At 41.1% G+C, this 18,873-nt stretch overlaps 1 protein-coding gene across 1 annotated transcript in view; it reads left to right on the forward strand.

Moving 5' to 3' along the window:
* LOC143316115 (gamma-aminobutyric acid receptor subunit gamma-3-like) overlaps positions 1–18,873 on the forward strand; it is an 81,903-nt gene that overhangs the window by 23,579 nt on the left and 39,451 nt on the right. The window contains exon 3 of the mRNA XM_076723842.1: positions 3,780–3,847. Coding sequence (XP_076579957.1) covers positions 3,780–3,847 — 68 coding nt within the window. The remainder of the gene's footprint in view (positions 1–3,779; positions 3,848–18,873) is intronic.

The following is an 18,873-nucleotide window of genomic DNA, read 5'->3' on the forward strand; positions in this document are numbered from 1 at the left end:
CAAATGCTGCAGACCTGCTAAGCTGTAACAGATCGGCTTTCCACTCCATGCCTCCACTTCTGTGGTTTTTCCAATTTTCTCCATGTTCACTGTAAATGGGTCTCACAGGAGGGACACTGGTTCTCACTGACACCTGTGTGTCCTCCAGGTGTGTCTGCTGCATAATGCATAGTGTGAATTTGTTTACCTCTGTCTGTCTTTGTCTGGTGTTGAGAGACTGGCGGTGTGTCCTGGGGTTTCCCAGTCCCGGGTCACCCTGAATGAACAATGAACACATCCTATGTATTTCTCAATAATTTGTGCCTTGTGATTATGTATTGTCCTGTACGCCTTCGATGCCAGATTTCCCCAAATGGACAATAAAGATTTGATTCTGAGCCTGAACTTGGGCTTGATGCCCAGTAATGGTCCCAGACAGTACTCAAAAGAAGGTTAGAGATGCTATGCTATGACCAGGACGATGCCAACAGGAAATCCTGTTGAAAACGAGCAAAAGCAGAAATCAACATAAATACTCTTCTTCTGGGTACAGTGGTGGTGTGGGGTCCAAATACGACACCTGAGACCTGGGCTAAATTCCTGGTAGCTGTGCTTCAGGCCCTCAAATGAGCTCGCAGTGTGAGCACAGCTTGTTGCTGCATTATTTCTATGATTATACGAAGTGCATTGAGCTCCTGACACTGATGGGGTTGTCATTAGTTTTGCAGGTCGTTGGTCATGAACCAAATTAAAACTTTGACCTGATCATGATGCAAGAGGGACAGTTAAGATATTATGCATCACTACAACTCATCTTAAGGGGGAATGAATGTCTGTGCTACATTTCATGGCAGTCATCCAATAGCCGAGGTATTTCAGTCATTAAACATCACGCTAACATGTCAGGGAAGTTCATCTCCTCTTTCAAAACACAAAAATTTGCTAAAGGTAACATTTAAGAGTATTGTTGCCTGATATTAACAGTTTCGTTCTGTTGAAACTGGAAGCTGTATTTTTGATTGTATACAGATTTCAACCTAAAGATCACAGATGGGATATCTGCAGGCATAGTGCAAGCTGAATTGTGGACAAAAAACTGATTTCAGAAGTGTATCTGCATTGTTGTCCCTCATTGTCCAGTTGGTGGAGCAGAACATGCTGTTGGAATTGAATCAACGCCTCCCAGCAGGCCTTCACTAACTAGAACTGTTTGCATCAGTAGCCCAGCACAGCAGGTCCCTGGGGACATCACACGCAGATGTGCACACATAAATACACCCGCGCACACTTCAATTCTGCCATTCATACACATCACAGCACACAAAATCACACAATGAGCTGACAAATTAATAATATAGAAAGTCTCCAGTGTCAGTGAACCATAATGAATAATAGAAATTAATGTAACATGGGTCATGGATTAATTAAGTCTTTCCCGAACATGTCTAAACTAACATGAATGAATGCAAAATGCTATATGTTTAGTGCTCTTAATTGATGGGGCATGCTGTCTGTAAAGACCAACTAGTAACACTAATGGATTCATGAAAGTCTATTCCTTTAGTAACGACAGTGGGTTGTTTTTCTCTTTTCATTTTTTATCTTTTTCAACCTGTACTTGTGGCAGGAAGATTTATTTGAGAACATGTGTTCTCTCTCAGCATCGACCTGATTTATATTCATTCTAGCGCCGACATTCATAGCTGGAAGCTGCTGTGTAAAATAAAGCATTCATCTTGTTGCATGGCGAGCAACTGGACTGAGCGAGGTCAGGGGTTAAAGATACTGCTCAAAGGTACCTTTGAAGGAAGGAAGAAGCTGAACACAATGTTATGGGCTTTTAAGTTTTCGCAATCTTGTGCTATATTGAGGCTGTGCTGATATCTAGTAAGGGCAAGGCAGCAACAAAGTTTCAGTGTGATATTATGGAAACCATAATAATTTGCTGTACTGGGCAAATAAAAGAGGGAAAAAGTCATGACTTGACAAAAGGGCTGTGATTGGATCTGAACACACATCTGCAACATCCTTCAGTCTTTCTTAAAAAAAAAACAAAACCCTGCACTTTCCAAAGAATTTGTTGCCAACACACCACTCAGTGTTGTAACCCATCGGCTATCATCTGATGACAACTTTGCCACTGGGGTCAACAGGATATGTTTCAGCCTTGCGGTGAATCCAGAGGACATCGTGCCAAGACTTACAGTCCAATTAGCAACATGAGACTTGGTCCAGATGACATTTTGCCTCATCTTTATAAATGAATATCTGCATAGGAATGCAGATAAATAAATTTTAAAAAGCTAATAAAAAGCTAAATCGTCATGAGATGATAGCTGATGGGTTTACAGCTAGCTTTTCAGCCAAGGCCCTTCACCTCTTTTGCTCTCAACACAGACTATTTACCTGCATGGAACCAAAGCCAGCTCAAACACGATTGGTCAATACTACTTGGACTACAAACAGACTACAAATGGAAACCAGAATGTTTCTGATGCCAAAATCTTGCCCCTTGCCTCCAGATTCCGCATCCATATGCAGATATCTGATCATAGAGATTACACCACTTGGCAGACTGCGTAACCCAGTCAGGCTTTACATCCCAGACCGTCCAATCTGCTGGTCACAATCCTGCAAAATAATACAAACCAACTGTAACACTGTCTCACAGGCGCAGACACACAAAGGCTCTCACGCCTGCACTGTGCTTAACCTCATAAAGCGTGTTACAACCAAAACTCAACCTGCATTTACACGACTGTCTGAAAGAGGCTCTGCAGCTCTTGTATTCAGCAGCACCTTAAAAGGCAGAAAACTGTGTTTGTGTGTGAGACAGGATGTTCATGTGTGTCTAGTCTATGTGCAATCGCAGATGTGGACAGCTTCACTACTATTGCACAAGCTACAGTGTCAGTGGAGATCATGATATGATGAAACAGATTAATCCTTGTTGGGTATTCAGTTTTTTTGGGACCCATTTGCCAAGTCTGTCTTAAAACAAGACTTAAGATAATACTCTGTCAAATACATTGATTGCTGCCACTCATCTCCTACATTTGAATCACATAAGGAAGAGACTGACCCACAATCGACTGAGATGAGTGGTGGACTGACCATCACACTGACATGGCCATCCACAGAGCCATGCTGCCTGTGTGGCTAAAATCCATCACAGATAATGTTGTGGCCATGGAGGCCCCACGTCATGTGAAACACCAACCACTGGGTTCAAGTGTGTGTGTTTGTGTCTGTGTGTGGGTGTGTTACAGAGACATGGAGATGATGCAGTGACAAAAGTCCTTTTTTCTGTTTCACAGTACTGAAACAAACAAACACAAAATGCCGAGCTGCAGCATTTCGGTCTGGTACCATTACACATTTCTGACGCTCCAGTGTTTGCTTCCTAGAACCAACCTGCATGTTGTTGCCAAGCGAAACTAGCCAAGATCCTACATACTGACTGGAGATGCTATTAATTGCCATGGTAACACAGGAACTGCTCCAGGAAGCACAGTGGAGCTTTTCTGATTTCACAAGTGAATCTTTCCTCTGGGTGGCTGTTTCTTCATCAAAAAAAAGAAAACCGCTCGTTTTATCCATCAAGGTAACATTAAGTGATATGAAGCGTTGTTTTAAACTTGATTGTTGACTTGATTTACGGCCAGGGACACGTGCAGATTCAGTGATGCATAGCTGCGAGATGAAAACACTGACAAATGACAAAGAAAATAGAATGACTGCTTGTATAAATCTCATGCGAGTCAGTCACTCGTTCTTCTTGCTTCCTTCTTCTCTTGCAGTGAAACCAACAGTCATCGATGTGGGCATATATGTCAACAGCATCGGGCCTGTGTCATCCATCGATATGGTGAGTTAAAGCATTCACTTTCTCGCCCCAGTGACAAACGTGTCCATTGTCCGACATTAGCATCACCATAAATGAATGCTGCCATTACTCATGCTGTAATTCGGAGGCCATGTGCGCCACCACAGCTGTTTCTGTGCTGAGGGAAGACAGGTGTTGACGCTTTGTTTGTGTCCGTGGATCAGCTCGGATTAAGCGAATGACTGAGGTCAAAAGCCCAGAAGAGTAACAGAAATTCTGCTATGAAAGCTCTCCACTATCGAGTCAGACAGCAGCGTCTCTGTGGAGGGCAGAAGACCTCCTCTCAGGCTCGGCCGTGACAAAGCGTTATTCTCCTTCAGTGTGTCGACTTTTTAGCTTTATTTAGTAACTGGATTTTTTTTTGCATCAGTATGGTAATTCCCAGAACAAAGACTGACGAGAAAGAAAAATGTTTTTGGAAAAACTCTAGGACATGGATCAATGCATATTTCATTATGGATGAAAACATATATAATGCTGAAGCTGAAAGCCTGATGTATTGTAATGAGAAAATAGCTTATTTTCAAATATCTGAGAGCATAAGCAGCCTGTTGTTTGGCCTTGACAGAAGTGCAGTAGACTAAATGGATGCAGCCTTTTTGATTTACAGTGCAAAGGAGCTTTTCAGTGGCTGTCAATACACTCAAATGCCATATGAATTTTTCTGCTTGAAAACGGCTCTCAAAACATCAGAAATGCATTGCTTTGCAAATATTAAATGAGCTAGACGTGATAATAAAAGCGTTTTATCTCTGAACTTACCAGATCACTAGATGTTGAGTTGCAACTGTTGCCTGGCAACATTAAATATTTCAGGATATAAAAGCCAATTTAGCCTTTTTTTTGACTGTCAGTCCTATCCTGCAACCTATATTATGCAAGATTACATCAGCTCATTCAGAAATGAATTAAAAGAACAATGAATTAGTGCATGGACCAACGTGCTGCACTAAATGTCATTCCTGTATATTATGCACAATACCATGCATGTCTTTGCCATTTAATGTTATTATTATTGTTACTTGCCAGATATTAATTTATTTAATCTATGAAAATGATGCAACTTAGGTAAGAAAGCAAGCCTGTTTATCACATTATTCAGATAAAGATTTGTCACAGTTTAACGAGTTTTAAATTAGCGCGGCTCTACACAGCTGTCCAAAATTAACCCTATTAATGTTATGCCAGTGCATTACTATTCAGTCTTCGAGCAGAGGACATTTAGGATTCCTCCCAAAGTACAAATAAATTAAATTTGGGATGCAGTTGTTTTTGTACTCTGGACTCTGAGGAGGTAACAGGAGATGTACTTTGTAAAATACTGTCAACTTCACTGCAGATGCTGTGATTGGTTGCATTGTCCTAACCCATCATTAATCCATTCACACGAGGGAGAGAGTGAGAGAGAGGGCAGCAAGATTACCAAACTGTGACCTACACAGAACAGCTATTGCATGCCGGTCCGTCCAAGTTTCTCCTGATCTGAATCCGGGGCCTTAGGATAGAGGGTGTTGTATGCTGTACACATTGTAAAGCCCCTTTGGGCAGGTTTGTGATTTGTGATATTGGGCTGCATACATAAAACTGACTTGGCTTCACAGGACTGAACGGAATACCAACCACTGTCACAGTTTCACACCAAAAGTTATCATCCTTGATGCTTAAATCCTGGTTCACGTGATGACACCTGTGGTCACAGCGGCAGCAGGACATGTGGTTTAACACTACAGGTCTCAGAATTGCGAAGGTGGCAAACACTTTGTCAGAAATACAACAAAAGAGCAACTTGTGCATCTGTACAGGCAAACAGCAACCACAATCGGACTTCATGTGAGCGCGATGCAAACAGCAGTGACAAATATACTGAGTATTCCTTTGACTTCTTGACCATAAACGCCACCCGATGTTTAGCCTCTTCAATGGCTTTAATGAAAAGAGAGCGAGCAATAAACAGTGGTGATGATATCAATGGGATTAAATTTGTGCATCTGAAGGCAACTTGAATCCAGCACAGGAATGGCGGACCTCGCCGCTAACAAAAACCTACTCTACGGAGCGGTAATTACTGACAGGAGATACATCAGGCAAGTTGAAGTTTCTTGTCATCTGTATAGGAACTACAATGAAATTGTCATTCTCACTCTCTATTGGCCATTGCAGGGAAAATGCAGACCATAAGCAGAATCACAAATGGGGCTTGATTCAATGTAAATCTTAGGGATTATCACTCTGCTTATTGAGAGAACAAAATTACTTTTCATACAGTAGACAATATAATACAATAGACAACAAGTCTAAATATGTCCCAAAAGACATATATTGGACATACTGTATTGGATTGCACTTTTTCATTGTATCCAAATCCTGTATGTTGTGATTTTTGCAATAAAAGGATAATGTACAGCAAACTGGTCATTGCTCCAACTGAAGCCCCTGCAGAGTCATTCAGTGAGTAAATGCAAGGCTCTTGAGGCTTATTTTACCGTGATGACTTCCTTCCCGCAGGATCCTGCTTACTTTAAGTCTGCCTGCAACAGACATCAATCGACGCTACAGATAAAACCGATAAAATGCTTTTATTACACACTAAAGCCGCTGAGAAGCTTACATTGAAAAGCAGGACTGTCTGCACCACTGAGCAACAGCTTTCTGGTAGAAGTGAGCTGATGTGAAGAGAAATCAATGAAACGGACCAGATGTCCATGGTTAAAATAAGATCACTTACTCGCCAATCAAAACTGAGTGTTCAAGAAAGCCGTTCTGTACAAGAACCTCAAGGACCAATGTGTTCTCACTTCCAACCCGACACATAAGGATGCTTGGTCAGGACCCCTCAAGGCACTGGGTACAAATTTAGTGTCATTTTCCAACCATCCATACACAGACTTTTTTGTCACAGCTCTTTATACGTGAAGGTACAGTCATGCATCATCGATGTAGTAAATATACGGCATCAGACCCAAAGGAAGCATCTATGATCAGAGCAGGGGACCAAGCACTGGGCCATGGGGTACCCATTAGTTGCGAGTGCAGAGCTGGATTTAGATTCCTTGATTATAACAAACTGCTTCCATCAGCAACTTCAAAGTCCTGAAAACATCTTTTCTCAGTCATCTTCTGACTATCAGTGATTGCGCCTGTCATGAACACACAATGTTCAGCCAAAGTTCAATACAGAGATCTCTGTATTCCTGTTTTTGCTGATGTTCCTCTCACCGGTTTGAATTGGACAGGGCTCAGTAGGAAAAAGATGATATCAAATACTTCTATGCACCATTTGAATCAAAATCTGATTACAGTCGGTGGGATGTTGTGGCACATTTAAATCAGATCACACCCACACTAGCTCAAGCAAAGTTTCTGACTGTTAAACTCTTATTAAACAATGCAAAAGATTTTTGTCCCCCAAAACTTTAACTTTTAGTGTTGCACTTTAAGTCATAGACAAAAACTTCCAGGGTCAATACAAGTGGAACCAGAAAAGGGACGCAGGTAGGTCATTTTTATGAACATTGATTAGCAGCAACCTCTCGGATGCAAAGGATGAAGTCAGGCAGCGTAAAGAGTTACATCATGTACATACTTATTTGGACTCATGAGCTCTTCCAAAAGCTAACCAAGTAGTTTTGGTGTCTACACCTACTCAAACATCAGCTGTTTTACAACATTGAAAAGGTTACTGCACCAACTTGTCGCTGCTAAACTGCAACGGTCATAGGTGTGGTTTTGGGAGTCGCTGAGGTAGAGGATGTGTTGGTGACGGGATACGAAATTTACAAAACGATTTAGTTACATTTTTTTTTCCAGCGCAGCAAAGAAAATCTTGTCTTTGTTGCTAAGTCCCACATATTCCTGCTGCCAAACTGAATGAAGGCAAGGTACAACAGATGCATGAGTTACAGGTACAGAAAAATAGGTGTACTTATGGAAATAACTCTTAGAATTACATGCACTTGGATAAAATGCATCCTCAAAAAACCCCCATTTCTAAAGTGCTGGCACAGTTGAGCTGTTTCAGGATGTCCTTGTTTCTATTTATGACTGCAACTGGCTATGCAAATACTGTTTATTCGAGCATTCATTTGAAGTGAGAAATTCTCCTAATTTTACGTTGTACTTTTTCACAAAAGTCAGTCTTTACAAATCATCCAGACTCCTTGTCTATGTTACATATTCTTTCCTTTTAAGTCAAATTTGAGAGGAAGACAGCACTACTTCTACAATATAGGTCAACTACACACACACACACACACACACACACTATCATTAGAAATATAGTTGTGAATTAAAAACTCCTGCAGCCTGTAGTAGGTCAGTGAGGCACGGCGGGGCTCGACTTGCTGCGGGAGCCCAAACTTTGTTTCAGTGGAGAAAAGGCTCCCGCAGTGACATTACAATGATTTTCCTCCTGTGTAAGCGCTGATTGGCCTCACCCTGTCAGGGCCGATGGACGGCGGTTAGTGGAATGTGAATCCCCGGCCGCCCCCGGGGATGACCGGGCTGGAATTAGTGCAAAGTCACAACTCTTTTATCTCTCTCTGTCCGCCTCAGTGTTTCTTCCCCTTTTACGAATGTTGCGATGTTAGAGAGAAGAACTGATTCAGCGTGACCTTTTTTTTATTTCCTTTTTTTTTCCCTAAAGCACCACATTCACACTGGACATCACTTTTCTTTTTGCTTGAGTGCAATCCATCATTTGGCCTGAGACCTCCATTTAGCCTGTTTGCTCCTTCTGAACTTCAGGACTATGTATCCCTGTGTGTGTGTGTGTGTGTGTGTGTGTGTGTGTGTGAGAGACTTCCTCATGAAAAACCAGGTCAATTCCCCGGGGCCTTTTAGATGCATGATCCGTATTGATCATACACACAGCTATTGTCTCCAGTGCTACGATGCAGTCAGCGACCAACCACCAGGAAGCTTCTCATCTGCTTTTGAACAAAACACATTATCTGTCCTCATTTGCTGCAGTGGTAATGGGCACTGGCTGTGATGATGCAATGCCGAATGAAGCTGATAGTAATTTAGGACATACTGTGATGAATGGTTGAGTGATTAAACACCATTAGCGGCATTAAAGTCAAGCGAAAGCGCTGGGCTTTTATGGCTGGTGCTGGGAGAGTCAGATGACACAGCCGGTAAATTGACAGACAAAGATGGACACACTTTGACATTGACACCATGTTCTTCTTCGTCTACGCTCAAGCCAGTGAGTGGGTGGCATCTGAGCCTGCCTGAGTACGAACCAGGTGTCGTAATTATTAGGACCACCTGCTCTGTCCATGAAACACACTGATTACATGAAACCAAGTGAAAGTCATGATTCTCTGTGAATTGCCATCGCTAAACCTAAATGAAATGGAGGACGCACATGAAAGATGTTCACGCCGAGACAAGTATGACAGAGAAAAGAAAAGGCCGTCTGTATACTGCCAGAAATATAAAGCTGGTGGAGGAATACTCTTTTTTGCCTGAGGGTGCTTTCATACCTGAAAGTCTGAATCAAGGTCCAACCCAAGGTTCATGTTTTTGTTACTCTGTGTGTATTTGATCTAGTTAGTTTTGGTTTCATACTGCAATTATGCAAGCACACTGAGGAATTTTACATAACATAGCAAACAGGCCTGCACAATATGAGGAAAATCTGCACCGTGTGATAACAGATCCAGACTGAGAATGCCTCTTTTTGTCGGATCAAATTGTTTGGTACCTGTAATTTTGAAATTGAAAAGCCCAGACCCAACGAGTTAGCCTCAATGGGTTTGATATATTTGAGGGCATAGTAGCAAGGTAACCAAGTTATATCTGTGGTGAAGCACTGTCTGATGATCCTTTCCTAGCTTTTATGGATACATCAGGCAATATTCCATATTTTTCTGACTGTCAACAAATCCCATGAAAATACAACAACTAATTATGAATTGATCCTACTGACAAGTTCTGTCTGTGTTTACAAAGCACGACACTAAATCCTCTGCGCCATAGGGCTCCATTGTTGTCCAAAAACTATTACAAACACATCAATATGCCAAACTATTACACTGGGTGACATGTTCCTTCATTACTAACACACACACACACACACACACACACACACACACACACACACACACACACACACACACACACACACTGCAATTAATTTTGACTCAGTCCCACATACACTGTCCTGTTACTTTAAGTACTCACTAGAGTGCCAAATATAGATTAATCCGCTGATGGAAATAGTCCCAAATACAATACACTGTTTACTCCTGTTGGAGTAACATTTCTGAAAAACTACAGTACCCAGCTGTTCTTTTTTAAAGCATATATTCATGAATCATTTCTGAAGGTTTTTCTTCCACAGTCGTCACTTGATATGAACCAAATGCCTGAGAGCTGAATGCCGTTTCCTACAAAATGTGTTGGCTTGCAAATCATTTGGAAATGATGGTAATCTTCAGGAGACCGGGCTGTATTAGAACAGGTACATGCACTGTTATCTGCACTGCAGCCGCGGCCTTCACTTGTTGCCATCAGCCAAAGAGGAAATACTTCCTTTCCACATCAGTGTAGACTCTTCAGCTCTCACATCTGACTGAAGTGTCAAAGCAGATCATTTTCACTTATGTGGACGTGTCGGGCTGCCATTTGTGGGTGTGTGACACTTTGTGTCACAGCTGCTTTTTTTTCCAGCACATTCACATTGAAACATACTTAACTTTTCAATTTCTAAAGAAATGTTTTTTACTGTAAAGCGCTCAAGACTTGGCTGGTCATCATCTTACTGAGTGCTTCACCTCAGTGGCAAATTCAGGGCATGATGATGTGAAGCTGTGCTATGACCACGGGTGAACACAACTTAATAATAAAAACGATCTCCCTCACTGCCCTGCTTCAGCCTCCTGCATGGTGAATGATGAAAATGCAACTTCTAGTCCTCCCAGATCAGCTGCCTCCATCCACAGGTCAACAGCTGGCTTTGGGCCAAATGTCTCTGTGGTCGTCTTTTCATCTGTTTGTCCATCAACTTGTTTTAGCTAGTGGGCGACCAGGCTTTTCAGCGTGACTGTCATGGTTGTTAGCAGCAGCCTGTGCCACTTTCATGTGCTCCTTATTCTTTTCATGTTCATCAAACAAAGGATGACGGAAATTCTTTGAGCCCTTGAATGACAACTATTTACAATATCCACCCTAAGTGTTGCCATACATAACATTATCCATTCTATAACCCAGATCCAACCTATTTACTGCCTGGTACACACGTTTAAACAACTGGACGCTACACATTTCTGCTATTCCAGCTATGTTCCATCCTGGCTATGACCCCCTTCTCAGAGGTGAAATGGTTGGCTATTGAGGGCTTCTGTTTGAGACTTAAATGAAGAGCAGTGTTGGAAAACAGCAGCAGACAGTGTGCACACACACACACACAGGATGAAGCTCATCTAACTACAAGGAGAAAAACAAACTAATTATGCAATGCAGCACCGTGTCGTGCAGTAGGTTCACTAGATAGGTTATATTGTTTTCAATACATCCTGTGGTTATTCTTGTCAATGAGTGAATTGGAGGCCAATGAAATAGAAAAAATATATATAAAAAAGGATTCTCAATCACCCACATTCATAGTATTGTCTGTACATTATTTCTGGCTCTATCAAAAGCATTTTTCCTCACACGTCAGTCTTCAGCCGTCTCTGGTGAGAGGAGAGGGACTGATACATCCAGGACAGACAGCCATCTACATTAGTCCAGACAAATGTGTTTACATGAATAATCTTTGAAGAGACGTCAACCCCAGCCAAGAGAAAACGCTCTCGTTTGACAGAGGCAATATTTCAAAGCATCTCTGTGTGTGTCTGTGCAGTTTGTGTGCTCGAGCCGTCTGTGTTTTTGTCTTTTTGTACACTAAGTCTGAGACAAAGAAGCAGTCTGTGCAGATCTGTGTGCGTTTGTGTGAATGTGAGCATCTTTCCTTTGTGCTTTTTACTGTTTGGACTGTAAATCCACTGAAGTAGAAGTTGTGAGTGATTCCAGTTTTTTCCACTTCTTTTCCCTCATCTTTGATCACTTATGCTTGTCGAGATCCTTTATTTATCTAGTTTTCACTGTGCTTTGCATCTGTGCTGTTGGTGGAGGCTCAGTCAATGAAGACATTGGACACAACTCATTTTCATAGATTGTTTTCTCTCATGCAGATTTGAAATCAAGGTCGTCGTTTGCAAAGACAAGCTAACCAAATTAGCCGACACTTGAGTCCCAGACATAGACAGTGAGCAAGTTTATCATTCCATTATTAAAAAAACGAACGAAAAAAAAAAGAGGGTCAGTGAGTCAGAGATAGAGAGGAGAGATTATTATTCTCATTGGCGCGCCGTCACAGCCCACGGTTTTCTTGGCACAGAGATCCTACATCTATTAGTCAGCATGCACATTTCAAAGATGTTATTGCTGACCCAAAACATGAAGCAGGTCGCCACAATACAGCACAGCTTTGCTTTCAATTTGCTGTGATGCTGTCAATTCACAGCGCATTTATATTTTGTTCACAGCTTTCTCTGAACTGTGAGAGAGCAATCAACATTACGATTATTTTGTATCTGTTTTGAGGCTGTCATGATGGACTGGGTCAGCAGCAGCCGCACGGGATGAGCTCCCATGAGGCTGCCGTCTTTATTTCATTTTTCATTTTTTAAATTTCGTTTCATTTTTGCAAAATTAAGCTCTCTCTCTGTAATCATACGTTGGTTCCAGAGATTTCAATGTCAGTCTGTTGGTTGGTCCACCATTTTGGCCCGGAGTGAAATATAAATAAACAACAATCGAATGGATTGCTATGAAAGTTGGTACAGATAGTCATGGTCCCCAGAGGATGGATTCCAATGGTTTTGGTGATCTCCTGACTTTTCCTATGGTGCCACCATGATGTTGACATTTGTGGTTTTAAGTTGCTCAGCAACAAATGGATGCATTGTCATGAAATTTGGTTCAGACAGTAACGTCCTACTCAGGATGAATTTGAAAGGCTTTGGTGATCCCTTCGGTTTTCCTCCAGCGTCAGTATGAGGTAGAATGTTTTTTGGTTAAAGGGAATCTTGACCGTTGTGAGCTTGTTAGTATGCTGACATTAGGATTTAGCTCAAAGCTCTATTGTGCCTAAGTACAGCCTCACAGAGTTGCTTTTTTATTTATTTATTTTTTCTTGCGAGTATTGCAAATTAAGTTTGTTAGCTTACTTAGTATTTTCAGAATGATGACGATGACGATGAAAAATGCATATTTGAACTTACACAGATTGTTAGGGACTGACTAGACCACTAAAGAATATGCTGCCTGTTAAAGCAAATACATATCACAGTGCAAAGAACCATGATCATAGAAAATACTTTCTCCTCTTCTTTCTTGGCCTGAGAACAAAGCAGCTGTTTATGAATTTATTTCCCCATGTTTCACTTCCTCTAAACAGACGTTTCTTGCATCTAATTTTGAATTCCAGGCATCTCAATCAGCTGTGATGGGATGCTCTGTATCCCGCAGCTCCATGTATGTGATTAAGGTTGAAAACATGTGAGCTTTTGCATACAAGCTTCTTAATTTAATGCTCCTTTGATGCAAATTTCATAGGCTCTCAATGCAAGCAAACCGTGATATATTGGAAAAGCATGGCTACCTCTTGAAACCACGGCTGGAGATACGAATGGGAGTGTCTGAGAATAGGAAGGAGAAAGCTAAGTGCATTTTGGACCTGTGACTCATGGATTTCCAAGTCTTGTTTTATTCATCCCCTGTAATTTTTGGTTTCTCAACAAAACTGACCCAACCTGTACATGCACTTAAAGAATGAATGAAAGTGTGCACCCTCAGTACAACAGCAACAGGGGACAGACTCACTGAATAATTGACTCCACAGAGATTGAAGGACATCCTGAACTTTCTCTCTGAAAAGACAGATGAAGCTATTTTTGTGGCGGGGACACTTAGCCTACTTACAAAGTACACAAACAAAAAAAAAATACGCAGATTCACCAGTGGCGTTGTTAACTGGGATAAAGGCCCTGAATGTTTTATGAATATCCCCGGGTCTCAATTTATGAAAGCAAGCATTTCCAAGACACACCTTTGCCTGATTATAACAATGTAAATCACCATAAGTAAGATTAATTCCCAGGCCAGCTGCCATGGCACACCAACGTGCAAAGGTACCACAGGGCGATGCACTCACTGTGACATTAATGTGAAACATGAGCTTAGCAAAGAACAAAAGGGGGGTGACCTTACTTTGCCTTTGCAGAATCCAACTGATATGTCTTCAAGTTATAATTCGCTCCCCCTGAAGCGTATATGTGAAGCAAAAATTCAAAACTTGAACAGAAGCATCGCCGACATAAGATCTGGCATATGACTGCTTCATCACCGTCAAGCCTCTCATTTCTTTGTCTTTTACTGCTGCTGCTGAAAATTAAAATAATAACGAAGGTGAATGAGAGCTCAGATTGCAGTCATTTTGTGTATTTTGATTTCACGTTGTGAAGGCCAGCCTATGCACCCGAGCGGAACATTTTGGTAGAGCACAGTGTCGCACGTCTGACTCTCATTTTGCTGTGAAATAACTTGAAAATGGTGCAGTTCTCAGGTGAAAGCCTAAACATTTGTGGGCAGGGTTGAGCTCCCCAGTGTTTCAAGATTTTAATGCCTGTGGAATTTACTAACACACACACACACACACACACACACACACACACACACACTATCTATCTATGATCTATCTATCTAAGACTCTACCTATGATGTGTCAACACTCACACACACACACACACACACACACACACGCAGGGAATATACATCAAAGGCTCCGACCCTTTTCAGAAGAGACTCAGACTTAAAAGGGAACATTGTGTTTCCCTCCCTCAGCTTACCCTTTCATTTCTGTTCAATATTCGCTGCTCATTTGTGCTTTATGCACTGTTGATAATGATTACTCGGCAGTATCTTAGTGTTAAAGAATCAGTTTGATTCCTGGGTGCAGAATTTTCGTTTGTATTGCTGTTGTTATTTGATTCCATTTAAACCTGCACATAATGTGACTTTTTGTAGCGACACCAAACAGAGATAAGCATTGCACAATATTCTGTGTACTCAAAGAAATGAAGATAACCACTCAACAAACACATCCGAAATGTGTATGTGAGAGAGGTGGCTTGAAACAATTAACCTACAGGCAAAGTTAGCGACTGGCTGGTGAACATTGTGGCACATTTAACAGCGACAGCGACAGCCATTTCCCTAAGGAGTGAAAACAGAGCTAAAACAGAGAGAATATTGGACTGAGAACAACAAGATGCCATTTCCGGGGTGAGCATATTCAAATTCAGTCACCAAAGGATTTCAGTTGAGCTCGTTCCACCAATTAAACTCCTTGAACCCCTTGAAGCTGAGGTCCTGCTACATGAGAGCACTGTAAAAACAGTGGGGTCTGCCTATGTTTATGCAACGTGTACTGGTTGACACTTCATATCTTGTGTTTTGGCTTTGCTCCGATTCAATAATAAAGGCACATGTTGACTATCTGTCAACATTTTGACATGAATATAGAATCTTAAAGTCTAAATATTGGTTTTACACACCAGCCTCACCAGCAAAGACAATGGCTGCCGTCTCCATTCAGTTTTGGCTGGATTTTAAAAGCATAGAGGGAGACAACAGCCGGAGCAGTGCTGAGCACGCCGCAGATATGATTCAGAAGAAAATAACGTCGCAGGCTGAGAATTCTTTGTACTCTTGTGTAGCAGAGAAATTGTGCTTTTTCCAGATGTCAAACGTCACTTTAAAGTGCCTTTTAATGTACTGTAGTCTTGGTGCATAGGCGTGCAGGTGAAAGTGTGTGTGTGCGTGGGCCGGTGTGTGTTTTTTGCAGCTTTTCCGTGCATGACTGTCGATGATGTGTCTAATTTAGGCGCAGGGAGAGTGAGGCTGAGGAAACATATGAAAAGGTTATCTGATTGCACTGCAGAAGGTCACTGTTCCTCTCCTCTTGCACCAAGACATCATTAAGATGGCCCCATAAGTTAATTTAGAAAAATTAAATGGCATTCACTGTGCTTAATCACATTCTTTCAGCTGGGTGAGAAACGGCTGCAGCCTGGCAACAGAGTAATAAAATTAAAAATGATTTTTCCTTCCATAACTGTCATATGTGACCTTTTTGAAAGTGTGACACCTGTTGAAACTGGAGGGCACTCAGACGCGGCTAATCTCCACCAAAACTGCTCCTCTTTCTAAACATCTTTCTGCTGGTTGCAAATCTACCATTATAGGATTTAAAATTCAATCTTTCTCTCTTTCTTTGTTTGATAGTTTTTGTAAAAATGCAGCTTCTAACTGTAGAAACTTAAACTTATCGAATAAAAAATGTTCTCCAGTCCATGATGGACCTGCTTTCAATATGTTTTTTTAAGTTAAGCCCTTTTCAGACATGGAATACATATACATACACTGCTGACTCCATCTATCTGTTAAAGCGACAGATCACCTCAAACTATGGAGGCCCATAGGCGACTTTATTAAAATCAAACGCAAACTTGAAAATGAAATTCCACATCAGCATTATAAGCAATTCGAACTATTCGAGCAACACAAGCCAAGTTCCATTATATTTAAGAGAAATCAGACATCTCTACAACTCACACCAAAACAATCTGGATGCATAAAGAGTACTACAAGCTAAGAGGGAAAAACACATTTGATTTTGAGGTGACCTCTCCCTTTAAACTTTTTATCATTGACTATCAAAGATTTTTTCCACTTAAAACTTGTTGAAGCCTTAATTAATGGCTGTTGTGAGTGACACACTGATAGATTTTCACATATAATTCATCACTGATATTATTAGTTAGCGAATTCCACTGCCTGTTTTATTATTTTATTTCAATCTTATTATTTAAAGTCTGACGGTGCCCAGACAGCAAACAACACATTTAAGTTTGGGCTCTTGTTTAATTCCTATTTGCTCTCAAGCTGCATGTAAAGAGTTCAGGACATTCATTCCACCCCTGCAGTTGGAATGAAAACTGTAAATATACAGTCAGTCAGATTGGTAGTTTGAGGGCTTTTTAGCCTCTTTTGTGCCAGTTGCACCGCAAGGTGATAGCTGGTCTAATCTAGTCTAAGAATCTCTTCAACAACTTAAAATTGGCTCTTTCACAGTGTTTCATAGTTCATTAAATGCTTATTTATTATTTTCTTGCAAGGCAGCACAAGATACACGGCCCTCTCTCTCTGCAAGTTAAAGTAATGCTGCTGCAGCCTGCACGTTAATCTGACAGCGTTCATTTCACACTTGTGGCATGTTTGAAGTGACATGGAAATAATAATTGCTCCAACTTTGTGAGATACCGTCATGTTAACTGCCTTCAGATTAAAGGGGCGCATGTCTGAAAGGGACTTGGGAGCCTTTTTGCGTAAATGCTTCCATATATTTGGCGGAATAGCCCACTTTCCTCAGAATTACATTCAGATTGGATGATTCTGGTAATGTGATGTGTCATTAATGCAGTGATGAAGTAAGGTTGTGGAGGTCGTGATGCTGGATGGGTGTGTGGCTCGTCCAGTTCTTATGTAGGAAATCTAAGTTTGCATCCTGTCATGAACCTGCAATTCATATTCTGTTTTCAAAAGAAAAGTCACTGAATGTAGTCCAGAGTTTTGCAAAATCATCCAGAATTGAAATTGTGGAGTAGGCGCACCCTTGAAGAGGCTCCCCAAGCTGGAGCGAGCTGTGGAGGCACTAAAACCCTCCAGGGCTGCCCAGAACAGGACATATGAAGATACACAAAATGCAACCAAGCAAGAGATGCCATCTCTGCATATCAGATGGAGCTGGGTGCTGGAGGTAGATATCAATCATCAGAGCCAGTATGTGGCAGGTGGAACAAAGCACAACCAGCAGCTGCAGCGTTATGTAAGCATGACACCGCCCTACTGTCTCCATCAAATCCGATTGGTGACTTGTTTGAACATGCTATTGAGAGTCAGTCGATATTGATTGGCTGACGAGATTTGCGAATCCTTTCTTCCTCTCTCTCCAGCACGTTCTTCTTTCTTAAGCCTTTCGATTCTCATTTCTGCCCCTCATCACTTCCCCTTATTAGATTCCAGATACTGTTTCCTCTCTGATCTAATTCCTCTTCTTTTGCCTTCTCCTCCTCCGCTTGTTTTTCCCTCAGAATCGATGTATACAGAAATTTAGTGTTTGAAGTGAAACTCGGCATCTAAATTAATTATGAGCAGTATGCGTTTGATGGACTATTCCGAAAGCCTTGAAAAAAGATCACCTGTTCAAAGACGCGGGGGGAAAAAGCTGGAGGTGTCAAAATATGTTTAAGGATATGCTGTTTGTTTGAGATAAACAAGAAAAGGTGCATGTTGTGCCTTTAAGCAAAGGACTTTAAACTCCTGCTACTGCTGCTGATAATAGTATTATCACTGCTTTAGTTTTATTATTCGAGGGTGTAGGTTTGGTTTTAATGTTGCATTCAGTACAAATCACATCCACACACATGCACAAACCCCTTTCTCTCTCTCCTGCCTTTCTCTGTTAGATTTTGGAAGACTTTGCTATTTTGCTTCGTCTTCATTCATTTTTATTTTATTATACATTGCCACAAGTTTCCCTTTCTTTGTGTCTTTTCATGCACTTCTGTTATATTTTATATTTTGTCTTGCAAATAGGCTATTTGAACACAAACACATACAAAAACACCTACAATTCTGCAGCAAATCAAAATCATAACTTCTGTTTATGTCTCGCTCTTTCGTGTTATTTTCTTTATATTTTGTTATATCCTTGTCCCTTTTTTGCACTATGTCCCACTAAACTAATATAGAAAAAAGAAATCATGCATTTTATTTTATTACAGCAAATATGGCACTAAAAATACTTTAGAAAGGACAGATTTTCCAAATAAATGTTACAAGAAAATAACCAGTAGGAAACGCAGCCTGCTCGGTTCTTCTGTAAATCATAACCC

Source organism: Chaetodon auriga, chromosome 23 (assembly GCF_051107435.1).
Source record: "Chaetodon auriga isolate fChaAug3 chromosome 23, fChaAug3.hap1, whole genome shotgun sequence".
Classification (NCBI taxonomy): domain Eukaryota; kingdom Metazoa; phylum Chordata; class Actinopteri; order Chaetodontiformes; family Chaetodontidae; genus Chaetodon; species Chaetodon auriga.